We start from the raw sequence: 19,598 nt of genomic DNA on the forward strand, positions 1-19,598 counted from the left end.
AGTGCTGGGATCAAAGATGTGCGCTACCACGCCTGGCTCCGATAACTGATTTTTAATCAATGTGGGACACAATGCTGGAACTGAATACAGATATGTCTACAGCTAGTCCCCATTTATCCACTTGCATAAAGGAATTTAGGCAAGAACCCATATTGGATTCAAGACCATAATATTATGTATAATCTCTCACATGTAAAAAAAAATGCTTTAAGAGTAATTTACCCATGGGAAAATGTACACATTGGATAAAATATATTCAAAAGAAGGTTTTCCAAATATTTTAAACATGTCCAATGTAGTGTTCTCCCTTTGATTTCACGCAGTCCATGCTCCAAGATGAAGTTGCCATTAAGGACTTCCTGACCTGACTGTGACAAAGTGGGGAGGGGGTGGGCCCTGCTTTCAGCCAGTGTGAGCCTCTCAGTAGACAGGACAGGATCTGCCAGGCACCTTGCACATCTCTCAGTACAACCAAACACTATGATGCTCCTTTTCTGAATACAACTGAGAAAACCAGAAAGAAACCTATAGACCCACTGTCTCCCTTACACACAGACCAGCAGGATGAACATGCTGCTGTACACGCCAGTACAAAAAATGTCATGGTCATGTCACCTGCAGATACGTCACACAAGTTTTTTTTTAATTTTTCTGGAAGAATATGAGTATGGTGAACAATTATTCTGGGCATTTGTTCACATTATTCATCCAAATAGTCAGTACAATAACTGTGGTGTTTTGTTTTTTCCTTAAGCCACTGAGAAGAGTCTTCTGTGCAGACTCACTGCATGCTCCTCTGAACAATGCTGTATCATAGCTGTTATTCCCACATTCTGCTCTCCTCTTTGTTCAAACCCCAGAAACACGGGCTGAAGAAACCCTACATCACATACCTGTCTCCTAACCAAGGCTTGCTGTGTCCCAACAGGGAAATCTCCCATTTTAACCTAATTATGAGACCATAGTTTAAAACAGTCCCTTCCCAGGAGAGCTAAGTCGGGGGCGGTGGGGAGGCAGCGGTGGGGCAGGTCCGAAAGGCCATTTTCAATGAGCCAACTAAGTTACAACATAAGGACATTTTTGTTTGTTTGTTTGTTTGTTTTTTGGTTTTTCGAGACAGGGTTTCTCTGTGTAGCCTTGGCCATCCTGGACTCACTTTGTAGACCAGGCTGGCCTCGAACTCACAGAGATCCGCATTTTTGAAGAGTTGTTAAAACTGTTATTTTATTTTCTACTGCTAATAAAAACTTCAATCTAGGCAGGCTAAATTAATAACCACAAAAGTGGCCATAAGTGCTTTTCTCAGTCTGTAGTTGGTGGCTGACGTATTAAAGAACAGTGGACTAAAGCTTTTAACAAACATTTTGATTACAAGGTAAATTTCTGTCATTTTGAAAAACTACGTTTATTAAGATATTTATAGGCTGTTACTATGGGTAGGGAAGAAAGGATGGTTTAAAAAAAAAAAAAACTAACAGGATGTCTCCTTTCTCCTCCCGGCAACACAGTTACACTCCCTAATTGATTTAGGATAGGCAAATACAAAAATGCCTTTTAATAATACCCCATGAAAAATACCATTTAACTGGGCATGTAACTGTTTTAAAGTTACCTCTATTTTAGGTTTACGAATTTCTTACTAATTCTGTTCTACTCTAAGTGATTTAAAAATATTACATCCTTTCATGGTTACAAGGAGGACAAAAAAAAAGAAAGAAAGAAAGAAAAGAAAAGAAAAAAGAAAAAGGAAGATTTCTCGGTGGATGCTTTTGAGGTCTTTGTTCTCATTATGCACCAGTGTGTGTGTGTGTGTGTGTGTGTGTGTGTGTGTGTGCATGCACATGCGCAGCATTTAAATCATAAAGCAAAGTCCAGATGCAGCCGATCTGAATGCTGTATTGTGTGTTTTAGAATCCCAGTTCTTTGCTTTAAAGTCTTCATTTAAGATGATTAAGGATACACAATAAGTAATAAAGCAAACTAAGCCTTTGCAAATTCAGTCCTCTGTGACTGTGTACCACAGCTGGGTGCATGGCAGGCCCTGTGTGCGTTAAAAGATGCAGTGCAGCCAACTGTAGGAAACCGACTACAGTTTGCATCAGGAAATTCTGCTAACAATCATTTGAATACGATGTCCTGCAAGTATGGGAGACGCTGATATTAAGACCTGTATAAATTCATGCTGCACTGACTTCTCTTTCCACTGTGAAATTCTAACAGTCATTTGGCTATGATGCCTTGCAGGTATGGGAGATATCAATATTAAGACCTATTTGAATGAGAACTGCATTGGCTCTATAAAAATGAATCTTTCAGAACACCATAGGGCCAAATATGAATATTTGACTTCTTGAATGGGTTTAGGGGCCAAATGGTAACACAGGCACAAAATGGCCTAGCACACTTTTTCCTAAAAGGTAAGTCTATCTTTATATCTGTGTACGCATTGTTCATGTCATAACACAAACACTGTATTGGCTGTAATGGCTAAGAGACAGAGTCTGGGGAGGGTAAGAGTATTCCTTATTATCTCTTTTTACTGGAATTTTAAAACAAGAAATGGCTAGCAAAACTCAGACAATGAAAATATGAAAAGTATCCTAAAAATCTGGACCATCCCTAGAGATTTAGAGAGAAATGAGAAATTATAACTCTATGGGCACCAAAAACCGAGACAAGACATCTAGCCTTCTTAGAATTCCAGCCAACCTCAGCAGCAAACGTGAAAGTTTCCTGCATTGAGAAACAGAAAAACAACAAGCAAAACCTTCGATCTGAAAAGTATTTAAGGCAACAGAATAGACATCTTTGAAAATGTGTTATGATTGGCTCTTACATTCAAGGCTGAACCCTGCTGCCTGAAACGATGCTTCTTTTGGGGACTGAATCAGGGTTTTCTGCTGCCTACCTCCATAAGAGAGGCAGAACTCAAAGACAGCTTTACCACGGGGCAGGCAAAAAGCTTGCCCAGCAGCCACACAGTCGAACCAGTTCCTTGTATGAATTCATCCTTGAGATTAAAATAACACCACCGTGTGAATAAGCTTTCTTATAGTTATCTCCAGATAATCAAGTTTGCCCTATAATGAAGTGCATTCAAATAGTCAAGTATATCACCTACAGCTTTAAACACAAAGGTGGAAAAAATATCTCCCTTGAAGTCAAAAGCAGCACTGATAGAGCCATAGATCAACTGATAAGATTTAAATACTGCATGTTAACCAGAATTCATCAGTCACAGTAAGGGATTTGGTATAGTGACATATTTGCAATTAATTTATTTCATTACCTTGCTATTTTAGAGCATATCTCAAATTTACACAGGACAAACAGAAGAACCAATGCACACTGAAAACCTATCTTAATGTGCAAACCTGACACCCAGTTATACAATCTTATCTTCAGCAACAAAAACACACACTTCTTTCCTAGTTCATATTTAAGGGAGGAATGTAAAATCGCTCAGATACCATTATAATTTGCTAAAATTAACCCACCACTTATGCAACCAAAGTAAAAAGTTTTAACGGCAAAATAAATCTTACCTTTATGTAGCCCCAAGACACTGACAATAAATAGTTTGCTTCAGGCATTTTTGATAGAGTATGTGTCTATGTGTATATATGCCAGCAAGTTCTAAAACGTGTATCTCTTTAAACCTTAATTTTTAACAATCTCCACAAAGCCATTCAGGGTGTGGGAATTTAAAGATTTTTGATAATTAAGGGTAAACAAGAAAGCATCATATTATGATCCCATGGAGCCGTCTTTCCATGAAATACATGCCATTTGTAAAACTCCAGAATGGAATAAAATTCAGCAACTATTCTGAATAAGGAAAATCCATGTGATGAAAGACCAGTTAAAGAGCTAAGGGTCTGCATCTTTCTTCACCGAGCTCCAGGGCTTAATGAATTATGTATGTCAAGATGCTTAGCTGCGAGAAAGACTAGTTCTGTCAAAGGCTACCAAATAAGGAACTGCGGGGGGTGGGGGGTGGGCGAAGCCGGGAAGAGTGACATGAAACCCCGCCCATAGAACCAACTATGCACCAATCGTGTTCCATCCCTAGGCTAGGAGGGCAAGAGGCAGGGATGCGGCTCAAGCTGCTCTATGATTGGTCAGCAGCGAAGTGAGCCTCTGGGGGGAAAGAGGTTTTCTTCCCCACATGGTGAACGCCATTTAATAAAAGGTCTCCCCGCAGCTCTGAGCCTGCCAGTGAAAAAAGGTGAATGGGGTTTCCCTCTCCCAGGGATGGATAACGACCACAAAACTTCCAAGATCTGTAGCTGTTTCTTAAATAAATGTTGCCAGTCCATGTGAATCTGCCTGTGTGTTCTAATAATCTTCGACTTCTCCACGCATTTCCATTGTCCCTTGTCCCAAACCCGTGGCTTCCCTGGTGACTTCGCTTCCTCACCCACCCAACACACAAGTAACTGTGATTATAAAATGCCACAGGTCCAGACTTCACCAGTAAGAACGCATTCCTTCTCCTCCTCCGGGAAGGTTGTTTTCAGGGTCCTTTGTGTCTATTGTTAGATGGCCACATTCTATACTCACGAAGTCTAAAATAGAAATCTGACGAGGGGAGGGAGGAGGAATCTGAGAGTTCATATCCCCGTATGGATACAGAACTCAGTGACGCGTATCGATTCCAGCTTCTCATTCTGATCAGCAGGGGCATCTTTGCTGATTCCACGGGAGGTTGAGAAAGGACTGAATAGCTTTTAGGAATGCAGAATTGAAATGGAAGAGTAGTCACACCTTGTATCAGGAGGGCTAAAGAGGGTTTAACATTCTTTTGGGGAACAGTCTTTTCCACACTGTTCGACATAGTACTATCCTATGTAACTTTTATCCTGAGGAGGTCTTGTGGACGAGAAGGAGAGAATGCATTTCCCCAGTTCTACTACAAACCTCTGCTGAAGGCTCCCATTCCTGTCTCAGTTTTTGTTTTGTTTTACTCTGGGCTTCTGTGACTTGCCTGCACGGTTATTTTATATTCTTCCTCATCTGGTCTGCCTCAATATGTTTTCATTGTCTAGCACAGTAGTTCTGCAGTGTCACTTCCCATAATTCCAGGTACTTTCAGCCACCTGTGTGTTGACAATGCTAACCAGAAAGCTCTAGAAGTGAGCATCCACAAGCCTTTGTTAATTGACACTGATGATAGTAGACTGTTGTTAATGTTCTAGTGTATTTTTTGTTTTGTGTTTTTTAAAACTGTGCTTTATTTACAAAATTGTTACAATTCTGCATGACTAAGAAAGAAAAAAAAAAAAAAAAAAGATCCTGTCCAGGGTTCTGTACTGTAGAAAGGGGCTTCTCCACTTCTGATGTTTCTATTGGGTTCTTGGCTGCTGGGGTTCCCAGGCATTCCTCACGCCTTTAAGTTTATTTCCTAAATTCTCCTACATCCTCAGCCCCAGCACTCCACCAGAATAAACCACCAGAAAACCCCTCGCCACCCCCCCACACTTCTGCCCTCCGTTTTTCTTACCTTTGACATACCCTGTCTTATTTCATCACGTTTTCCAGTCCCCCCACTGCTCTGGCTTGCTCCACGTTTCTCTTGTCATGCCTTCGCCTCCTATTAAAGCTTCCACTCCAGATCTCCACAGACTCTGTCTCAGTCCCACACTGCTCTGTGACTGCTTCTCACCTGAGCTCCAGTACCGTGTTTCCAAACTCACGATACTCTCCCATTTCAAACGCCCTGCCAGTCTCCTGGAACTCTTTCAAATGCGTGAACCGTTTTTCTATTTAAAGTAGTGCGTAAAACTACTCCAAGTGCAGTCGCTGGGCCCCATGTTTCCTCCAGCGCCTTGGATGCAACCTGTGACTCTTTCTGTCCATTCAGTAGGGTGTCTCGTGTGAGTCACACGCTATCAGGTGTTTAGTATAAATCACCCAACCAAATCCTTGAGTAACCCTGGGGTGTTCCCTTCTACCACAGTACTCTCCTCCTTCATACGGCACTGTGACCAAGTCCTGTCTTCTATCAAATGCCATTTCACCCAGTCTGATCCTTCCCACTCCCACTCTCATAATGTTAATCCACGTCTTCAGAGAAGCAGAAAGCCACGTCAGTGTCTGTGCTCTACTACCTAGCCCTCATCTACACATATATAACGAGACCTGGAGGGGAAAAAAACGATTTTCTCCACTTTACCCTGATACTCAGAAGGTGGAGTCCAACTTCAAACCCTTTAGTGCCCAGCTCCTTAGACTGTGGCTGAGGACCCCACATGAGCGTGAATGCAAGGTCACAAATTTTGCAACAGTAACAGGTTTCTGAACACACAACTACTGAAAAATCAAAGAGAAATCAAATGCACAAGGAACCTGAGGTGTTTCTGGTCGCATGTGTCAGATAATGTGACATTATAGAACCCTGGTTCTGAACACACACACGCACACACACACACACACACACACACACACACACACTGACACATACTACACACATCCTGCACACACACTGGACACACTGCACACACAGCATACACACACTGCACACACACACACTGTACACACACACACACTGCAAACGCAAACACACACACACTGCACATACACTACACACACAGCATGCACACACATTGCACACACACTGCACACTACACACACACACACACACCCCGTACTGTCCATGAGATTCTGCAGAGTAAAGGCAAAGAGCAATGCTGTGGAAACATTTTGGCTTAGCTTAGATACCCTACAGGTTATGAATGACAGTGTTTCTACTCTACACACAGTTAATTTAATGACAGAAAATACAGTTACGATCTTTCTATCATTTTTTGGCAAGTATCAGATGATTACATCTTTGGACTGTGTTGTTAGAATGTCTCACGTAGAAATTGCTATTTGAGTTGCTGGCTTGAGTGGCTTCATTTTCTGTTTTTTAAATCTTTTGACAAATTTTGTGTTGATACGATTAAAATACAGCAATGTAATTTTGAATTGGCCCTAATCCTAATTCTGCCATTTTGTACTCTGGATTTCTGCAAAGAGGTGGCGTTACTAGTATTGATGATTACAAAAGCAAAATGTAGGTCAGCTCTGAACAACACTCAAGCTACTGGACATCCTTTGGTATCAAAAGGCCACAATTTAATTCTGTATATAAAATTAAACCATCACACCTACACCTCATCAGCACACAAACTTACTCTAGCCTTTAGTAAATGCTGAAAACTGTTAGTACCTCAAAGGATTGTTTAAAAAATACAATAGAGCTCTTTGTGATTTACTACCAGTAAGTGTTTGATTGATGTATTTGTTCTATATGCCCACACACTTAGGGGCACATGAAATTTTCCCAGGGAAAGGGGTTACAAGTGGGTAAGGTTTAAGACTTGCTTAAAGCACACTGTCCTAACTTCTAGGATGCCTCCAGTGGCAGTTGATCTGTGTAAAATATCCTAACAGGCTGTAACATTCTCCAGGGAGTCTGAGCTGGCCTGTGTGACAAGATGATGTGGCCTGACTGCAGGGAGCAGGCCATGGGAGGCCTTATAGCCTACACCTTGCTGTTTGAATGTGCCCCAGTGCCAACATGAAGGAGAGCCTGAGAAAGTCCATGTGGACTTTATGGAAGAGGAGAGATAATAAGGAAAGAAACAAGAAACCAGAGAAAAATATGCACACATTTCAGCTACTAACCAGGGAAGTTTTCAGATGCTTGCAGCCTGGCAACACCTGACTGCCACACACTCTGACACCACTGGCCTTACACCACAAGCAGTTTTTTTTTTTTTTTTTTTTTTTTTTTTGAGACAGAGACATATAAAAGGAAACCAACGGGCAGCACACCTATGTCATAGACTGATTGTCACATAGCCTGCAAGCAGCAGGGCTAGGATCTGAAAACAAACAGCCTGGCTTCACAGCACTCTAAAGTGACAGACAAATGCTACCCCACAAGCCCAACACACAGCAGGCAGCACTGCAGGTGTCTACCTTATGTGCAGAAGTCAAAGCTGACTTCGAAGAGGGCAGCATTCAGTGGGGGCTGAGAAGGTTTTGGGGGGGGGGAAGGTGTAGGTAACGGGTGACAAGTCCCAAGATGGATGCACACATGGGAATCCACGTATGCGAATGAGAAAACAACATTTCAGCGTTTGTTCTTTATTTACCCTAGAGGCTATAGGAAAGGCCTCCGACCATCATCAAGTCTACGCTGTATCTAAATATTATTGTGCTTGAAATACTTTTAAATGAGTGTGTTGGCTCTTAGAGTATGTCAGACTAATGGAGGTTTTCCTGTCAGTAGTATTTTACTGCACGGTGCTTATGGAGATTGACAATAGCTAATCCTATAATCAACCTACATTCATTTTATTCCTTTCTACTTAAAATGACAGGTGAGAGGGAGACTTTTAGTAGATAATAGGACAATATAAAGTGGGTGCTTACATATACCGTACTGCTTAGATTATATTAGAAGATGAAAATCTGATTGCTACATTCGGACTGATTACTGAAATTCAGACATTAAATTCAATGGCTGTCAGAAACTAGGGCCTCTGTTTGTTTCCAAGGACCTTGAAACAGTCTTAGAAGGAGTAAATAATGATCTAGAATTTGTTTGTAATCACTTCTTTGAACTATATAATTTAAAATTTTGCTTTCACATTATAAAAACCCTTTCTTGAAAAATGCTAAGAGAACCTGCCCACGTGGCAGTACGCTGACATCTATTTGTATTTGGCGCCCTCTAGTGATAAATCACATGAATTTGATTTAGCCAGCTCCGAGGCCCAGACTGGCATCACAGACTTTGAAAATGGTGGGTTTTAGATAGGGCAAAGGAATAAATCCAAACACGACATCACAGAGGCCCACCAAGATAGAATGTACAATTTCAGAAATAGTATCTTCTCTTGAAAGAATCAAGAAGATTTGACACTGAGAGGAGGAACAGCGTGTTGATTTTTAAACACTAAGTCTTCTTCTGAAACATCCAAGACTAATCCTTTTCCTAACATGGCCTGAAACTTATCACCAAAACGGATTTATTTAAAACAGGAAACACCTGACAAGTTCTTTTGAACAGTTCCTGGAACCAAACTAACACTAACCTGAGCTGGTGGCTGTATTTTTACTTCGTTGCTAAGTGGATTAATTAACTACACCTTGGCCTATGTGGCGGTTTGAATGAGAACGCGTCCTCCATAGTGCCTGGTGTCTGAACACCTGGTCCCCACCTGGACGATGTTGTTTTGGCATGATTGGGAGGTATGGCCTTGCTGGATGAAGCATGTCACTGGGGATAACGCTGAGGTTTAAAGGCCAGACACACACACACACACACACACACACACAAACACACTTCCCAGTCTCCTCTCTCTCTCTCTCTCTCTCTCTCTCTCTCTCTCTCTCTCTCTCTCTCTCTCTCTCTCTCTCTCTCCTTCCTGCCTGTGCTTCAGGATGAGTGCCCTCAGCTTTCCTGCTCTACCCACAATGCTTCTGCTCTGCCATAATAGACTCCTAGCCCTCTGTGACAATAAGCCAAACAAAGCTTTCCTTCTACCAGTTGCCTTGGCCATGGGGTTTGAGCACACCAAGAGAAGTAACGAATACACACAGCCTTCTGCAGCCATTGATGCAGTGTGGACTCATACAGTCTTGTATGCTCACAACTATTTAATCAGCCTCACTGAAGTCACCATCACCATAGCTGCCCCTAACATGACTTCTGTTTCCCTGAGGAATAATCTATGCAATAGGGCAAACAAACCACTAAGCGAGGCCTCTTGTCTGCTTCTAAGTTTGAATGGAGGAGGCCACGCTGTCCCACTTAGCAGAAGGTGCCATTTTATACAAAGGAAATGCTAGAGAGAGCATCCAAACAGACAACGAACTACTCCAACTGATTAACAAAATCAAAACATAGCGATGATAATCCCAGGATGCTTTTACATCCTTATCATTGAAAAGACCAAAAAAAAAAAAAAAAAAGAAAAGAAAGTGTCCTGTGTGCCCACTCCAGTCTGAGTTCTAGACCTGTTGGAAGGAAGGAAGGAATTCCAACATGGTGGGTAGAAGTTGAACAAAACCAACCATCCTCAAAACCTGCCTGCTTTCTGAGCCACGCCGCTCTTCACAGGCTTTCCTACCTGCTGGTCTGTTCTCTTTATAGTCAGTGAAAGTCTGCCTCCTGCCTGTAGCATTCAACCCTGATCCCCTCTTGTCAGATGGGTTTGGGTCTAAGGCAGAACTTCCCGGAATCTAATGTGAAGAACACCAGCCCAGTAAGACACCTTCAGATGCCTTCCACTGCAGGACGCAATGCTAGCCTTCACTGAGACTATGCACATTAATATAGTCCAAAGATGTGCTATGTAACTGTACTATGTGACCCTATTTAGCTATTTATCTTTTATTTAACATGACATTTCCCAAACCGACTTTACTACTGAACCCTTGTTATTGCCAACAAGTGGAAATAAGCCACAGCACTAAAGTCCACAGGGTATTCCTGTAAACGTCACAAACCTCCAGCACTAGGTACAATGTTTTTTTTTTTTCTTTTTTCCTAAATGGCCATTTATGTATTTTCTCCACAGACAACTCTACCTGGGGGCAGAGAAACAATAAAGCACCAGATCAGATAAATTAATAAATAAGTGACATGAGGGTAAAAATTAAAGCCAGGAAGACTCCCACAGGTTAAGTTGAGAGCCAAGAAGGGAACTAGATAGAGCCAGTCATGGTGCTGTGTGTAGGTGACCTACCTACCAGCTCAGAACAACAGGGCCACAGGGACCACACAAAAGCTGGGGAAAGGCTGACGAAGGAGGGTTGGGAAAGGCTGCCTGTGCAAGCCCTGGGGTGTGGTCCGGTGTGAGCAGGAGTTCTGGTGTGCCCTCCAGAATAATCCTAACATCTCAGAAACCTAGAAGAAAGAACAGGTTTCACCACGAGGAGGGGCCAAATAGGGATACTTCACCCAATTTAAGGGTTTCATAATGTATGCATGTTTTGGGACCTCACATGATGATACGTTACTAATATGTGCAATTTAGGGGGGTTTATGTATCAACTAAATACAGTGTCAAATTCTTAAAAATACAGAAGATTTGAGGCAGGACCTACTATGCAGAAAGAGATTGAATAAGAGTCCATGTGGGGCAGGGAGGGCTGGTATCACCAGAAGGCTCTAAGGAGATACGGTATAATTTATGATTTAAACCTGGCGCCGTGGTTTACATTATCAGCTGTTCAAACAGGTGGAAGAAACGAAGCTCCAGAGAGAGCGCAGCCATGACTTCATGAGGTGAACCCTAGGGCTAAAGAAAAGACCTGAGGTGCAGACATGGGCCTTGCTCAAAGGCTGCTTGGATGCTGCCAGTGCTGAGATGGATGGGATCATCGTGGGAGGATTTGCAGGAAAATAAGAGGAAGCTGAATCCGGGGTCAAGTGTGGCAATCTTTAAATATATGAAGACTCCGTGTGCTTTGTAAGCAATCGAGGGTCTTCGATCCCTCCCCTCTCCTGTACCCTCGCATCCTCCTAGAGTTCTGGACTAGGACGGCTGCTAGAGACTTCAGCTCTGAATAGGCAGCCGCTTTCAAATGCTCCGAAGGCACCCGCAATAAAGTAGATCTTTAGAGTAGTCCAGTAGAGAGGGTATTGATAGATAATGCTTCGGTTGGTTTAGAATCCCACCTCACAGCTGGTTAGAAATGTGTGGAGGCCTGGGTAACTCCCCACTCAAGGTCACTCATAATCAAAATTAGAATCTAGCCCCCACAAAAGGGTCATCTCTTCATCAAGTTGTGCGCTATTTAAATCTTCCCAGAATGAAGTTTTAACTGAAGGCAATAATGAAATTAAAAGTGGTATAACCGCGCGAGCGAGGTATGGTGACTCAAGCCTGTAGTTCCAGCATTTGGTATATTTATGCCGGGGACCTGTGAGTCTGAGGCCAGTCTGGGCTACACAGTGAACTGCAGCTCGGCCTCGGTTACAGAGTGAGACATTGTCTCAAAACAACAAAGAGGAGGAGGGCCTCAAAAACAAAAGAAGACACAGTTTAATAATGGCATTTTCAAACTTTGCTGCCCTGACTGAGAACTAGGAGGCACACGACAGTATATGGAGCACAGACTATTGTAGAGGTTCTCTCACGATTTTATGCACTGTGAGGAAAGAAATGAGAGCTGATATACAGGGGATCTATCTAGCATAGCCTATGAAGAAGCAGGCGCCAGGGTTCCAACAGGTAGCTTTATTAACCAGCAGCATCGTCTCCGTCACGTGGGAAACAATCAGATTAAGAATGGTTTTCAGATCTCTGCAGCGACATCTACCCATAATGCGCATGGCCAGTGGTTTCTCTGCAAACTGCTGAAATTAGCAATGGCAGCTGAGAAGGCATCTGGAGATCTCCTGTGTGCTGGCATCATTTCTCAGAATGCTCTGAGCTGATAAAGGCAAATGCCCCCATAGCAGCGTATGATGAGTCTTTGTAAGTGGTAGACTGGTCCACCTGACTAAATGTGTATTGGTATAGTCCGCTAACAGCGTTGTTTAAATGGAGCTCTTTCTATGTCCCTTAAAACTGATTTGAGACCAGCATTTAGTAGAGGGGGAAAAAAAAAGAACATAGCTCAGGGATGCACTATAGATACTGCAATGGAAAGGAGTCCTGACCCCTCTACCCACTTACGTAAAAACACTGTGACTAGTGATCAATGACTACACAGGGGCAGTTCCAGCTTTGGCTGTCACTTTCCCATCACTTCTAGGGAAGCACATAAGTGAACCAGACCATAGAAACTTCCATCTGGGGCACTTAGAAAATAAAGCAAGCAGATGACACCCAGAATTATCCGTTCTGATCATTCACAAAATTGTCTTCTAAAACTCACACTGAAGCATCATGAAACTACAGCTGTGTGCATGGACCACATTTTCACCATCCATTCATCTGTTGATGGGACTTGGGACTCGAGGCTGATTTTACCTCCTGGACATTGTGAGTAGTGTAATCAACATAGCCGAGCAAGTGTCTCTGTGGTAGCACTCAGGGTCCTCTGGATGTATATCCAGGAGTGGTGTCGCCGGGTCCACGGACACATCTATTTCTAGCTTTATGTGGAACCTCCGTTAGTACAGCAGCTGTCAGTTTGCACTTCCATCATTAGTGAGTCAGGGCTTCCTTTTCATCTTAATTTTCATTGTATTTATTTGTGTTTAGTGTGTGTGTGCATGCACATGTATGTGTGTTTATGTGCATGCATATAAGCCAGTGCCCAGGGAGGTTAGTCCTTGGGTCCCTTGACTCTGGAGTTACCGGTGGTTGTGAGCCACCTGACATGGCGCTGGGTTGTCAGGAAGCACAGGACGTGCCTTTAACCCCTGTGCCATCTCTCCATTTTCCTGCCACTTGTTTCCTTACTCTTAGTCCTGACTATTAAGGGTGTGCAAACCCTTAGCCTCACCTCAATTTCCCATCTAACAGCTTGACTGAGAAATTATCCAACACCTCCCACCCACTGCTGGCTTTTGCTCCTAATAGTTAATTGTTGCCATTTTATTGTCTGGGTTTAGAACCCCCGCCCTCTGCTGCAGACTTCCTCGCCTTTGCCCATTCCTTTCATATCATTTTCAACCTGCTCCAAGCCCTTCTCACCATGTTGCCTGCTTCTCTGATTCTACTTACTTTGGGTCTTTCCCCTTAGGACGACCCACCCTGTCCCCTACCTAAGTGTCTCTCTAAAGCAACCACTGCTGTTTCCCTCATGATCAAGTGTGAGGGTTCCTCGGGGCTCTGAGGAGCTACAAGTGGCTTAGATAAGCAACTAGGGTAGCCCAGAGCACTACCAAATCTATAGGTCTGGTGCTTGCTTCTGGTCCTGTAACTAGATTATTCTCTGCCAGTGAGTCTCTTGCTTCCAGAAGAGCCGTTGATTCCCCCACCTCCTCACACACCCAACACAGCAAACTCAACAAACATGCCCCAATCTCCCCTGCGCTGTTGAACACCAGTAGGCACCTACATAACCCCTAGATGCTCTTAGAACTTCTCTGCAAGGGGGGGGGGGGGTTAATCGTCTACTGGCCACTAACACACAATGGCTTGCTCACATGGCTAGCCATATTTCCCAAGGTATGCCTGCATATTCGGTAGTTATGTGTTTGCATATGTACACTCACACTCACACATCTCGTTTTTCATGTGGGGGCCTTGGAGCAACCAGATGGTCCCCCAAAACAAAGCTAAAACCATTCCTCACGGAGACACTGAAAACTATACGTCACTGTCAGCAGTCACAAGGTATAAAACATAACCCGTCCCTACTAATAATTTTTATCCACAAAAGTGGTGTATTGATACAGAGAGTAGTGACATGTCATTCCACAGGACAGAGACACACAAAAACGCAAACGTCATCCGAAAGTGATGTTGATAACACCCAAAATCAAGGTCAGATCTAGCAACAAAAGAGTCTGTATTCACTTAAAAATAAAAGGCTCGATGAGTAACATAGGACTGGCTTGTCCTAGGCTACCTAAACTCTTGTACCTCAGTAAAATGAATTAAGTAATGAAATAAGTAAACTAGTTGATTTCACAATTTTTGGAATTCAAAAAACAAAAAACAAAAAAACAGACTTTGAAAAAGAAGCCGAGTGTGATCTCTCTGCGAGGTGGCTGACACTAAGTGGAAAGTGGATCGTTCACCTAAGTCGTGACTCATTTTCAACCCCTGTGACAACTGCACCACTAGGGAATTTCTTGTCGCTGGCCATGGCGAGTGTCAGACTCATGACTAAAACCTCAGCACTGAGCTGGCACCAGATTCAAGGTCACGTCTTCCTCTCCTGCTTCTCAACTGTACTGTCAACTCTGCAAAGGTTAAAGGGTCGACTTTTAGCTCTTCTTCCTACGGGTACCAAGAAGACATACCTAGGCTCTTAATTGATCTTTGGTACTTTGTTATCTACAGTCTTCAATACTTCACAGAATCAAGAGTCCTGGAAGCCATCCACGGGGAGGGACGAATCAAAGCACAAGAAAAGGGCTAACTCTGGGACAACAGAGTGAAAAAAATCAGCCTGTGCTTCCTTTCCTGTGGCTACCTACATACATAGTCTCTCCCAGTGACCAGAGTTAACTGGTCCGTTTAAATAGAAATATGCTATCACAGGGTGCTAGGTTACTGAACTAAAACTAAAGTAAACAAACTCAGTGGGCATCGCATATGCAAGCAAGTGAGGCCCCATAAATCACTATGACTGGGTATCAGGATTTCAAAGGCACCCTGTAAGCTTTCCCCAAGCCTGTTGACTCAGGCTCCAGTTGCAATGGGTTACCTATACAGCAGCATATAAAGTTGACCTTTTAGGTTTAAAAATAGTTGCAGTTGTATCTCTACTAAAGATAGGCCACGGTCCCTCCATGTGCACGCAGTAAACTTTACGTAAGTTTTGCTTTTTTTTTTTTTAAACAAGAGTCCTCAGAGGTGGGTTACGCTAGTTCTGACTGACATAGAAAACAGGCTCAGAGAAACAGAAATAATTTAATTATCCAAGGTACATCTCTAGTGTGGAGTACATTTTTATCCAGCCGTAGAACCAGCAAGCTCCTCAGAATACAGGAGACATGGCAATGGAGAAAAAGGTTTGCCTGTCACCTGCTCCTCTGTTCCACTGCAGTCTTCTAGAATCTAACAGCAGCCCAGGACACCTGCCAGGGTCCACCCTGTTATGCCCTCACCTCTTCAACTTCCATCCTTCACTCCCCAGCGACATGTTTCTCAGGGGACGGCCCAGCAGTTGGATTGAGCAACCTACCCCGCTGCTACTGCGCCAAGACTCAAGCAGGTCACAGGTGAAGGAGGTGACACCAGTTTGGAGCGCTAAAGACACTGAGCCTCGTGAAATACTCCGTGGCCATAAATCTCACTCTCCAGCCGGCCCTGCCCCTCCTCCCACACGCACGGCTCACTGTCCTCCCTTAGACATCCGCACCCTTTGGCTGACCCATCCGGGATTTCTTTTTTTCCTTCCAGGCTGTCCCAATCGCTCACGACAACCCGTGTTTCGCCACAGGAGCCCTGAAGCTGGAGGGTGGGGCAGGGACACGGACTGATCAGCTTGCCTCCAGCCAAATAGAGTCTAGAGACCCCAGGTCAGCTGGTGCTTCTGCTCTTGGCTCCCGCCTCATTCACTCTGTAGTTAAGTCCTCCACCCTACTTTTGTTCAGTTTTCCTCTATTACCCCATCCATGAGTCCTCATTTCATATTTCCCTACTAGGAAAAAAGAAAAAGGTTTCCAAAGTCAGCTTAACAGCAATAAGCTAATTTTAAAATTCTAAGCCTGCTTACACCTTGAATTTATGTTTCGCCGGCTGCCACAATCCCACTCCATTTCTAAATGATTGGCCAACTTGCCACTCAAGCTTTAGTTACAAGGTCTACCCAGTGCCTTCCCGTAAAGATCGGGGTCTTGTGAAAAAAAGCGGCCTTCTAGGCCACATTCTATCCTCGCAGGCTGCCCTATATGGCATGGTCTTCCTGTACCGCCGAGGTTGAGGCAGTTTCGTTCCCATCTGACATGACTTGGAAAAGAAGAACAAGATGTGCTAGACTCCAGACATCTACAATCTTCTAGTAAATACAGGACCAGCTTCTGGGAATTAGATTTTGCTGATATTGCTCTTGCTATTTTGGAACCTAGTACTCACTAAGCAGCTGTATAAATTAGTTAATTAAATGTTTGCATATACTTTAAAAACACAGCCCGAGAACATGCATCGTCTTCTTTCTCCATCCACCTGTAAAGTACAGTAGGAAATGCTCTGACAGACAATGTGTTGCTTCCAGGGCTACTCTAGGAATTGCTGCGTGAGGTATGAGAAAACAGTGGCTCCCATTATAAGTACTGTGCTGGAATTTTCTAACTAGCTATAGTGGAAGTCATATGTACCAAAAGGACAGCATTAAAATGTGTGACAGGAAGACTACAGAGCAGGACATCACTTTCCCACTGGGTCTGATCCTTCGTATAGGGAGCAGTGCTGCAATTACGTGAGCTCATGATTTTTTTTTTTTTTTTTTACTGTACCTCTCTGTGCCCTTCAACCACTAACAACACATGGACAAACTGAGCTCTGGGTCCAACAATATCTCCCAGGTAAACTAATCTTCTCTTGATGTGTGGTAAAGAAATGAGTCTGTTTCTAGAAGCTTCTTAATGATTTCTCAAAACTTGTTTCTACTTACCCTTGTGTAGAACTAAGAGACTACACAGCGAATGTAAAATTATGAAAACAGAGAACAGAAAGGCAAAAGTTTACAACAAAGATGATGTTAATCCTTTTTATTTTTATCACAATTTAGTTTTTGAATTTGACTTGAAATGTTAAAAAAATAAAATAAAAACAAAAACTATGATACAGGCTTGGTCCTCAGTCAATCAAAGGAAGAGACTAGTCAATAATTATTCTGTGAGTTAAAACCCATCAAATTTATCTTAATTTTAAAACATTCTTTCAACAGAATTATAGCTTAGCCTCTTTGTGAGATGAAATTTTCTTACAATAATAGAGTGATATATATTGATCTGCCAAATACTTAAAATACTCTTTATTAAAATCTGAAAGCCTCTCCAAATTGGAAAATAATTTTGTTGTTAAATTGTGCTTCAAAACACATTATGGTCATGTGGTCCCTTTTCTCACCTAAAACTTGAAACAACAATAACAACACCTAGCCAATATTTAATAGGATCAAAGAATGTATTTCTTTCCTAAACATTGGAATTGATATAAATTTACAATTACTTCCTAAAAATAAGCTTTAAAAAATTCTGTATAATTCAGTATAATATAATTCTTTAAAAATAATCATTTTTTGTATAATCAAATGTTTTTCCCTTGGCAGCTTTTTCACTGTAGAGAACTGTCTGTTGTTCTGTATTCACTTTGCATCAGAATGATCAAGGAAAATTAAAAAAGGGAATTAACAAAGAAAACCACTTTGACATGTCACCCTCAGAATATTTTGAGGCATATTTCTTTACAATGTATTTATTCATCTTTAAGTCTAAAACAAAGCAACCAGAACACTGCCGTAAACAAGACACAGTAGCCCTGAGAGTTCCCAGTCAACTTCCTGAAAGGAAGAAGGTGCACATCTATTGGCCAGAATGCTTTTCAATATGGCGGCCACATCTTTGCTAGGTTGCTACGGGTCTATACTCCAGACTCGTTTATGACAGACTGAAGTGCCCCTTATGATACCTACATATGCGCAGCACACTGTTACCCACAAGACAAGCTAGGGCTGCCACTATAGGGTCTACTGTGCAGCAGGCCAGAGATATTAATGAGAACTAAAGCATACACGCTGGGCAAAAATTCCCAGAATCCCACCCAACAGGCAAGGTCCAAAACACACATCATGTTTTCACAGGCTAGCAGAGAAAACATTCAAATGCGTCCTTCTCAGCTGGAATAAACTGATGACAAGAATGCTACTGATAAAACAACCATATAAGAAAACAAAGGGAAGCCATTTTTAGGGAAACCTGTATGGTTTTTCCTATGCGTGATTAAAATTTTAATTTAATTAACTTAGGACTAACTTAGAATTTTAAGTTGTGTTGAGTTATATTAGCATATGTTATACTCCTGGCTTTTGCTGAGAAGCCAGTGTCTACCCTCAGAGCTGAGATTCCTACTGAGAAGAGCCCAGGGTTCTAATCATGAGAGAAAAACATGTTTGTAAGAGCAGGATTTCCAGTGCTCAAGTACCCAATTAGAAGTGAGAAATGACATTTGCCGTAACCAACGTCATGTGCTCAGTGTGCCTTTATGTGAACACCCTACACAAGGGCACATGACACAGGGTGTTGGACAAATGAACTATAAGATGCCTCATCACAAAAGATAAAACTATAAACTACACTGAGAGTTAGGAAAATCACACACCAAGGCCTTTGCAAAGTCAAAAAAGGACCTTATATCCAATTAGGAGAGCCAGAGGCTGAGGAGGGAGGTCGGAGGAAAGTAGGTAAAACAGGCTCATAGAGGAGGCAACATTTCAGATGTGCGGAAGAGGCTGGTTACAGGTTTTCAAACATTTTTAGAACACACCGACTTACAGAAAACGTACAAAGACAGGATAGAATCCCCATAAACTCCACATTTAATTTCTCCTATTACAAATGTTTCACACCAGTCACGACTGGACTTTCCTTAGCCCACCCAGGACATCATGTCACACGACCTTTGCCATGGCTTCTCTTACCAGTGGGTTTCCTAATTCCCCACGTTTGTGATAACCTCAAGATAACCTTAAACAGTTCCGAGGAATTCTGACCTGGTATCTTGTAGGATGTCACCAACTGCAACCTGATATCTCATTCCTCTAATTAGCTTGGGGCTACGTTCTGAGTATGAGGATAACGGATGCAAAGAGCCGCTTTTTTTTTTTTTTAATCAGATTATATCAAGGATATATGGTCAATACAGCTTGCAGCTGCCAGTGATGACCTTGACACCCTGGCTAAGGCAGTGCTTGTCAGTATGCTCACTGTAGAGTTAAACACCCCCCCCCACACACACACACCCAAT

The 19,598-nt window shown here is 42.6% G+C and overlaps 1 protein-coding gene across 14 annotated transcripts in view; it reads right to left on the bottom strand.

The window, feature by feature from the left end:
* The window catches only part of Pde4d (phosphodiesterase 4D), a 1,424,262-nt gene that overhangs the window by 17,909 nt on the left and 1,386,755 nt on the right, over nucleotides 1-19,598 (bottom strand). The window contains exon 1 of one of the 14 annotated variants that reach the window (XM_051172561.1): nucleotides 3,546-3,618. The exons of the other annotated variants lie outside the window; for them this stretch is intronic. Within the exon in view, the coding sequence (XP_051028518.1) occupies nucleotides 3,546-3,593 (48 nt within the window). The 5' untranslated portion in view covers nucleotides 3,594-3,618. Of the gene's footprint in view, nucleotides 1-3,545; nucleotides 3,619-19,598 lie in introns of those variants that run through there. 14 annotated transcript variants of the gene reach the window in all.

This window comes from Acomys russatus, chromosome 30, assembly GCF_903995435.1.
Source record: "Acomys russatus chromosome 30, mAcoRus1.1, whole genome shotgun sequence".
Classification (NCBI taxonomy): domain Eukaryota; kingdom Metazoa; phylum Chordata; class Mammalia; order Rodentia; family Muridae; genus Acomys; species Acomys russatus.